Raw genomic sequence first — 8,555 nt, 5'->3', positions numbered from 1 at the left:
AGCAACAGTCTGAAGATACTAATCTGCAGCCCGGGGTGCCAGCAGGGATTTCTGAGAAGCCAAGAGGCAGCCTCCCTTCCGAGGCCACACCAGGCATGGCGCTGCCATGTCCTGGCTCACGTTGGGTGAAGCAAAAGCCTAGAGGGCCCATTCCACATGGCAGCTGAAGTCCCTTCCGTAGGGTCCGGGCACTTGACCCCACAGCAGGCTTTGTGGGGTAGATGCTGCAGTCCTCAGCATGCTGCACAGAGTGCAGGGCCAGCCGGCCCCTTCCCACAGAGCCACGTGTCAGGAACCAGCAACACACACAGGGGAGAGGCTGGCAGGCTCGGAGCCCTCCCACTGGGGAAAAGGCCAGCACTGAGACAGCACAGCTGAGAGCTTGATGCTGAAATGAAGCTTCTTCCCTGCTTTGTGGGGTCCTCCACCTACCAGGTCCCCTCACACCACACAGACATGTCTGCTCAGGTCCTTCACCAGCCCGTAAGGCACCAGGGCTGGGCAGGCGACCAGCCAGTGAGATTCCATTTCCCTGCTGTGCTGTCAGGGGGAAGATGGACACAAGGAGAGAGATGAAATTCAGCTGGATGGAGAGCAGAGCTTGGCCACCTGTGCTGACACGTGAGGAGGTGGCAGCTGTCACTCCAGGACAGCCATGAGGAGATGCAGTTCCCGAAAGGCACTACCATGGCGGCCACTGAGTCCAGACTTGTTCTTGACGATGTTGCTGATGTTTTTCAGCTGCTTGTAGCACACCTTGCATTTATGGAGTCTGCAAAAAACAGACAGCAGACACAGCATGAATCCTTGGCTGCTTAAGAGATGTGCTTATTCCTGTAGTGACAAAGCAGGGGAGAAAACAAGCCCTGCCCATGGCCTGGAAGAGGCTGAAATGCCAGAACGGCTCTGCAGAACCACCACACCCTGACGATACAGAAGAACGGGGACCACATAACATCTCACTCACTCCTCTTTTCCCTGCTGGCATTAAAGGCCAGGGAGGAAGGAGGTGGCAGGGTTTGGAGGTGGCAGGGTTTGGAGGGCCAGTTCTCAGCAGAGCTAGCCCACAAGTGAACCAGAACTCCAGGGCCCAGCTGACAGCTCATGTGTCATGAGGTAGAGGGTGAAGCCACAAAGGTTTTTCTCCAGACATACACTTTGTTTAGGGATGACTCAATACAGAGTGACAGAGGGAAAAGGCCTTTGTCTCCAACCAGGAGGGTTTGGTGCTTGCACACAGAAGGGAAGGCATGCCCAGTCTAGTACCAAGCCTCGATGGCAAGGAGCAAAGTTCACCCAAGAGAAAGGCTGTTTCAAAAAGGCAGCAAGTGGAGCTAAGTGCCTCACCTTTCCTCTCTGGTGATGTCCACTCCGACAGAAGGTGGTGCAGCAAGGATGTCTGTGATCAGTGGTAAGAATCTCTGGAGGATGAGTTTCAGTGAGGTGCAACCAGTCTGGACATAACTGAAAACCAAAGAGGATCAGGGCCCGCTTGAATTTCGTTGCTGTCCTCCCAGCACACAGTAACCCCCACCCCACATCCAGTTACGGGGGACAATTACTCAAACAACACCCCCTCTACCACCTGTAACCTGGCAAGGTTTGTTGGTTTACATCCATCTGACCCCTCCAGAGCTGCCTTTGGTCCAGCACACCCATGCCAAACCTCAGCATCCTGCTCCTCCTGCCCATGCATACCTTCCATAACTTTTCCCCCTACACACTTGACAAATCCATTACTCTTTTTCCAGGTCTCACATGAACATTATACTGTATCTGCTGTGATTTTTCAGAGTTTTCTTTCATCTACAAAATACTCAGTGGAACAAGCTCTCCTATGAATATCTGTACTTTGTCCCCCAGGCACGCCATGTTCTTCTCACCTTTCATATTTACTTTGGAGTAGTTTTTCTATCTGTGGCAGGATTATAGTACACAAATCCAACTTCCAGAGAGACCTGAAAAGAAAAGGACACATTCTGAGATCAGAGATTGAGGTTTTAACATGGCAGAATCAACAGAAACAACGCTTTCTGGCAAAAAAGCCCAGGCAGCAGACTTGGGTTTCCTGAGCAAGTTCACCGACTCCCCCTTGTGATAGGAAGTGGCAGGATCTGACATATTTTACGGACTCAGCAGAATCCCTTTACAAAGCTCCAAGACTTCAGTTTTCCTTCCAAGGCATCATTTGCCTACAGAAAAGGCCCCACACAACTCCAGCAGTTACTGGCCCTGCAGACTTGAAGATCTGACCTCAAGCCCATGCACTGTGCACTGCCAAAATCCACTGGACACAAGGCAGCGCTCCCGACCCGCAGCCAGACAGCCCCCAGGTATCCCAGGGGCTGCCCCCACCCAGGACTCACGCTTTTTGGTTGACAATATTCAAGAGGTCCACAACAACAGAGAGATCGTTGATTGCCACTGCAGAGTCCACAGAGTTCTGAGAGGGAAGGGGAAGAATAAGTCATCTACTGCAAAGCTCGACCTGACAAGGCTAATGCAATCAGTATCAAGTGCTGCTTTTCAAAACCACAGCAAAGGAAACATGGACTTGGCCAGGGAACAGAAGATAACTCTCGCATAACAAAGTTATCTCCGTATTTCTTTATGACCATTCAACTGCAGGTGGGAGACAGCAGCACTCTGCAGTGCACACCCGGGGACAAAAGCTGTGAGGCCCTACTTTTTGTGTATGAGGCAGAAACTGGCTCTGAACAAGCCAAAACGAGCTGCTCAGCTGCTCCCCTCAGGTGTCTCCACATCCTTGCCTTGATGTCCCCTGTGCTCCATACAGCCCGCACGGTGTCCAGGTTCTTGTGGCGGCTGGTGAGCACCACACACATGGTCTCATGGCCTTTCCTGATCTGGGACATGGCTTCCTCATCCACGAGCTCAGTCTGGCTTTGGTTTTTCACAGCCTGAAAATACAGATGCCAATGGAGCCACAGTGAGAGAGCAGGACAGCACAGCAGGGTAGGGGCTTTCTCTGGCCTGGGTGAGAGCCGATTTTGGTGTGCAGAGGGTCGGTAAACACTGATGCCCTTGCAAATTGTTTTAAACATTTTAAAATGGAAACGCTCCATTTGTTCTGATTTCAGTTCCTTCACTTCTGTCTTTTCCACTACATCAATAACACATTTGAAGCCTTGGAAAAACTCCCAAAATTAAAAAAGGTAAATTAAAATTAAGTTTTCGAAACCAGTATGTCCTGACGATGAGACGTTTTTGTGCAAATCCTATTTTTTTTATGTGAAAAGTATGTGAAATTGACAAATTTTATTACAAAATGTAAATGCCACACAATTTATTAGAGTCTCCATTTGATTCCTGCCCAAGCCATGCTGGAACCACTTCTTCCTTTGCTCACATTTAGAGCTTGGGATCATCAGGATGGTCCCTTATTGGGACAGGCAATACCCTCCCCAAGAGAGGCTAAAAAGCCTTAGAGATGCAAGAGGCAGATTCCTCTGAAATAATTATGTATGCATAATGGCAGACACCAGTTGTCTAAATGACTCTTGTCTAAGCATGGGGAGTTGTTCAGTGTCTGTCTCACCCCTGACCCTCTGCTTTGGTAACAGTCTTTGTGAGCATGGATCAACACTGCTGTGCCCACATCACAACAGGGATGGCTCTAGCAACCCCCAGGTGCTAATTCCACAGAACTGAAGGTCAAAGCAGATGGGAAGCACCAAGCGAGCCAAGGGAGAGCAGGAGGTAACATGTTCTCTTTCAGCACTGAGGACTGCAGGCTGCAGAAAGCACCCTACCTCCTACCTACCTACTTCTGTACCTCAGAGAACACCCTTTCTGATGCCACCCAACACAGGCACCGGCTGGAAACTTTTGTGCAGAGATACTTACTGGTAGAAAGTCAGAGGCTTTCAGGCCAATGGGCTCATTCCTGGCTGCAGGAATCACCAACGGCTCTGTTCTGGTCAAAGGAGTTGAGGAGGCAACTGGTGGCCTCTGAACCGGGTCAGGCTGCAGGAAAAATTGGGATAAAAGTTCTAGCAGCAACAATCTGCCCAGAGCCTGACATATGTTTTTCCCTGACCTGCTTTCCTCTCACAGCAAGGTTCTAATGCAGAAGCAGTCACCAATTTGCTAGCACAGTTTAATAGGCAATGAAGTATCTCTCTGGTACATGCCAAGATATAATTAAGGTTTGCAAAGAACACAGACTGGAAGTGCCAAGTGCTGTCACTGCTATCAGCATCTAAAATCAGGGCAGTGGGCTGTGGCGAGCCTGAAGGCTTAGAGAGAACTCTAAAGCAGACAGTATAATGAATCCTGGCCCTGCTCACGATTTTGGCAATGGAACAGACTCAGTTCAAGCACCTGCAGAAATCTGGCACTTGGTTCTCTTCAGAATGCCCCAATTTTGAGACGCGAGGTGCAACAGCACTGCAAGTGTGAGAAGCAAACCAAAGCAATAGAGCCACTGCTGGAGGCTTGGCCTTGGAGGCTACTCCTCAGGCAAGACACATGGCAGGACAGATTCTGGAGCTGCACTTTTACTGCTCTTCAGTAAAGGGATCGGCTTCATTAGAAATCACAAGGTCATATCTTTCACAGAGGGAGCACAAACAGCTCTTAACAGATCATACAGTACGTACAACTTCTTGCTTTGGCAACAGGGTCTGGACATCCGCAGCTTGGCTGGGCTTCACTACTTCCTTTGCAGTCACGGGCTCTATCAAGATGGAGAGAAGTGGGAAAGCATAAACTGACAGTTCTTTTCAAGGGAAGTTGAGAGCAGAGGGTCTGTATAGCTAGACTACAAGTAGTTGTTTCTGCAAACAAGCAGCTCTCCCTCTTTTGAGGGCCACTAACCCGATTCCCACCAAGGGGTTACTTTCATACTCACCATCCTCAGGAGGGGCTGGAAAGGGCTCGGTGTTTCGAGGAGGAGTTCGACCTACAGAAAGAGAACAAGCAAAAACAAAGGAGCACCCAAGGCTATAGATTAGTGATAAGTCAGCCTTGGAGCTAGGAGATCTCAACAGCTCCACAGATCGGGCTCATCAGGGATATGGCAAGCAGGGTCATCTCCTTCAGACCTTGATGCTATTGTCAAGTTTAGCCAAAGGCTTTCAGCCTTCAAGGATGGGAGGGGCAGAACTGACTCATGTAGTTCATGGCTGCTGTAGAAGTGTGAAGCACAGGAAGAAGCACTGTCTCTAAATTATATAAGAAAAAATCACCTCTTGATAAACTGATTTACATAAGTAAATGAAAACACTATTACTTCCTTAGCAAGAGTTTATAAATTTTTCTCATTTACCCAAGACATTGCACTATGCCTCCTAAACAACAATCTCTACTTTAACAAAATATTTTGCCATTCCTTCTTTAATGGAGGCTGATTTTATACATATCAGAATTCTAAGCTAATAAAGATCCCATAACACAGTAGCCCCTCCTAATCAGGACAGGAAGGCAACATGCTCACAGTGAAGCTCTGGATTCTGAGCCAGACTTTGACCAGACATCGCTGCACCCTAGTAAAGGTGCCATCTTCCAACAGTTCACCAACATAGTCTGCTGTGCTTGACACTGAACGGCAGATCAAAGAAAAGTTTTCTGAACTCTCCCAGTCTCAAGTGAAGCTTCTATGAGAGTAAGCTGAAGCTCACTTCTACTAAACCATTTTAGTGCCTACAGCTCTAATCCAAACACCACTCAAACAAGCAGCCCTGGTACTGACAGATAGCGTTTTTGGGCTGGAAGATCTCTTTGTAATCCTCTGGATTCTGGATCTCGGCCTTTGATTCCTTCTCATCCCGGTCATCTTCACTGCTGGGACTGCGTCTCTCACTCTCCGAGTTGTGCTTCACTCTGCTGCAGAAAGACAGATGCTTTCAGGGCATGTCATAGGGACTCAGTCAGAGAGCAAGAGCACTAGGATCCTTGGAGATTTTCCTTAAAATCTTACCCGTCAGTAAGCAGGCCCGTTCCCTTACCTTTGTGGCTTGCTGCAGCTGGTGGAGGGCCTGTCGTAGATGCGGCGGAGGGAGGAGCCTGCAGGGGTAGGCGGCACGAGCGGCTCATCGTCCCGGAGCAGCCCGTGAGGAACAGAGTCTGACTTTGTGACTCTGCCCAGATCCACGACGAAGGATGAGACTGTGCTCTGAGCAAAGGAAACTCCAATCTGCAGGGACAAAGATCAAGGCAAGTCACCAGGGAGCAGGGTGCATGACAGTCCTTCCAGAGAGAATTGGCACCACGGAGTGACCCTGAGCAACCACACTTGGGAACGTCTCAGTTTAGTGCTTTGGTTTTCTCAGTTTGAAGCTGAAAAAGTTTTATGAGAGGCTACGACAAAAACATTTGCCACTGGTCAAATTGAGCTCTGGTTCCTTCCTCCAGGAGTCAAAGAAACAGAGTAGAGCACACTTCTCCCAAGTAATAAGCCCATTTCCTCTCATCCTGTCACTGAAGTGAACCAGGGGAGGGTTCGATTGGCAGAATTTCTCTCCTGACAGAGTGGTGAGGCCTTGGCCCAGGCTGCCCAGGGAGGTGCTGGAGTCACCATCCCTGGAGTAGTTCAAAAAACATGTAGATGTTATACTTTAGGACATGGCTTAGTGGTCATGGTAGCAATGGGTTGACAGTTGGACTTGACGATCTTTGAGGTCTTTTCCAACCTTAATAATGCTATGGTTCTATGAGGCAGCTGGAAGCCAAAGCACACAATCTTTGTGTAAGTACTTGGTACAATGCAAGCCCTGGCCACTTAAAGTCTGATGTAAGCTTAAAGGCCAGAAGGCCTGCAAGGAGGCAGGAGGGTTTTACCTTGTGTCTTGTACCCACCTCCTCCACTCCTCAGCAGCAATGGCTTACCAGCTGGCTGTTGCAGATAGATAAGTCAGCTACTTTTCCCCAGTTCACCAAGACCACATCAAAGCAGCGCTCTGGCTCCCAACCGTACACACGCAGCGAATCCTGGAAGCCACTGTACAAGCAGGAGCCATCTGGGTTGAAGAGCACACACCTGGGAGGAAGGCAGGTGGAGAATTAGGCCTGGCCTTGCAACCTTGCTCAGTCCCACGAGGACCCCAGGGCTGTATCCCTGCCTTCACTGAACACCTCCAGCCCCACTTCCAACAATGAACTTATTGATCTGGTCTTCACCTGTGCAACCTGGTGGGCCTGTGAGACATCTCCAGCAGCTCAAACCTCTCCCATTTGAAGGCACTCTTTCAGGAAATCCTCCCTGCATCCCCACTTTAGTCTCTGCCTAGTACACCACAGTAGGAATTTAATATACCTGACAGGAGTAGCTTCCTCTTCAATACAACTCACAACTTGAAACTTCTCCAAGTCCCAGAACCGAACAGTCCTGTACACACAACAGAACAAAAAACATTGTTCATCCCTCTCAAAATTTGCTGTAGGGTCCAGAATTGAGATAACAGTCTAAAAGCTGGAATGGCTTTCCCTGTTGTGCACGTCTGATGAGCGTCCACAGGTGGCGGGCTGGTCTAGCTAACGTTTGTGACTCCAGCCACAGATGCTTAGAGGCTCTAGATGTGGGTAGGTATTTAGAGTGGACCCAGCTCTCAAGGACACCCTACCAGCAAAGCAGGACGGCTTGCTGTTCAGCTAGGATGTCAGCAGGATTAGTAAGACACTTGAGGCTCACGCACTGTTTTCTAGTGTGGCAGAAGGTGCCATCGATTTTGGCCAAGAAGGCAAGATGTCCATGTGGTGCACATCACAGATGTGACGTGTTGCTGGCTACATATCAAGCTCTAGTTGCATGACATTGCTAGTTTCCACATTCCTGAAAAGAAGGGCGTCAGGAAAGGGAACCAAAATATAAAATTCCTTCCTTTCTCCCTCCCCTTTCCTACCTGTCAGAGCTGCCGGAAGCCAAAAGGTATTCATTGGGATGGAATTCAACAACATTTACTGGGCCAGTATGTCCTGTGAACTCAAACATTATCTTCCCAGCAGCCAGGTCCCACAGCTGGAAAAAAGAAAGAACAGTGCAACTCTTAGAAAGATTTCACTTTAGAGAATTCCAGTACACTTCAGATTTCCTTCTACTGGCGACCTTCTAACACTTGTCCCCCTCCAAGAATGGTCTCAAGCTCATCAAAGAAAGCAATGATCATGGAAAGAGTATCAGCCCAGTCATTTAAGGCTCCATTTTAAAATTATTTTCTTTTTTTCCCCCCCCTCTTTCTTTTTTGCATTCTCTTTTACATTTTTCATTTAACTTGTCCCCTAGAAGTTTTTGGTTTATATTTAGAGACGAGAATAAAATATAGCAGTGTCAGTCCCCACAGATTGTATCTTGAAAGCGAACACAAAATCTCTGAATCCCTTAGCAATTCCTTCTTCCTGTGCTCTAGTCTGCACTGAAAAATGTAGAGTGAAATGACTGATCTATTTATTTCATGTGAAGCTGAAAACAAAGACCAATCCTTTGCCCAACTTCCTCCATACCACTTCTGAAAAAAATGAAGTCACAGCTTCAGTCAGTACTCTTCTGAATTCCTTCTCTTGCTCTGACAGCAATTTTCAGACTGATAATCACATGC

General features: G+C 48.4%; 1 protein-coding gene across 3 annotated transcripts in view; it reads right to left on the bottom strand.

The window, feature by feature from the left end:
* Positions 1-529: 529 nt before the first annotated feature.
* The window catches only part of KATNB1 (katanin p80 (WD repeat containing) subunit B 1), a 16,093-nt gene continuing 8,067 nt past the window's right edge, over positions 530-8,555 (bottom strand). Inside the window, exons 7-20 of one of the 3 annotated variants that reach the window (XM_008946149.1) lie at positions 7,863-7,978; positions 7,277-7,348; positions 6,850-7,000; positions 5,970-6,157; positions 5,714-5,844; positions 4,874-4,924; positions 4,619-4,699; positions 4,525-4,526; positions 3,868-3,972; positions 2,772-2,921; positions 2,367-2,443; positions 1,884-1,958; positions 1,348-1,464; positions 530-772 (exon numbers count right to left, since the gene is read on the bottom strand). In XM_008946149.1, coding sequence (XP_008944397.1) covers positions 640-772; positions 1,348-1,464; positions 1,884-1,958; positions 2,367-2,443; positions 2,772-2,921; positions 3,868-3,972; positions 4,525-4,526; positions 4,619-4,699; positions 4,874-4,924; positions 5,714-5,844; positions 5,970-6,157; positions 6,850-7,000; positions 7,277-7,348; positions 7,863-7,978 — 1,449 coding nt within the window. In that variant the 3' untranslated portion in view covers positions 530-639. Of the gene's footprint in view, positions 773-1,347; positions 1,465-1,883; positions 1,959-2,366; positions 2,444-2,771; positions 2,922-3,867; positions 3,988-4,524; positions 4,527-4,618; positions 4,700-4,873; positions 4,925-5,713; positions 5,848-5,969; positions 6,158-6,849; positions 7,001-7,276; positions 7,349-7,862; positions 7,979-8,555 lie in introns of all 3 variants that reach the window. The other 2 variants (XM_008946147.1, XM_008946148.1) reach the window with 2 other exon arrangements.

The sequence above is a fragment of the Merops nubicus genome, unplaced genomic scaffold, assembly GCF_000691845.1.
Source record: "Merops nubicus isolate BGI_N331 unplaced genomic scaffold, ASM69184v1 scaffold29228, whole genome shotgun sequence".
In the NCBI taxonomy this organism is placed as follows: Eukaryota; Metazoa; Chordata; class Aves; order Coraciiformes; family Meropidae; genus Merops; species Merops nubicus.
The sequence above is the reverse complement of the archived record's forward strand: the minus strand, read 5'-3'. Positions and strand labels throughout refer to the sequence as shown.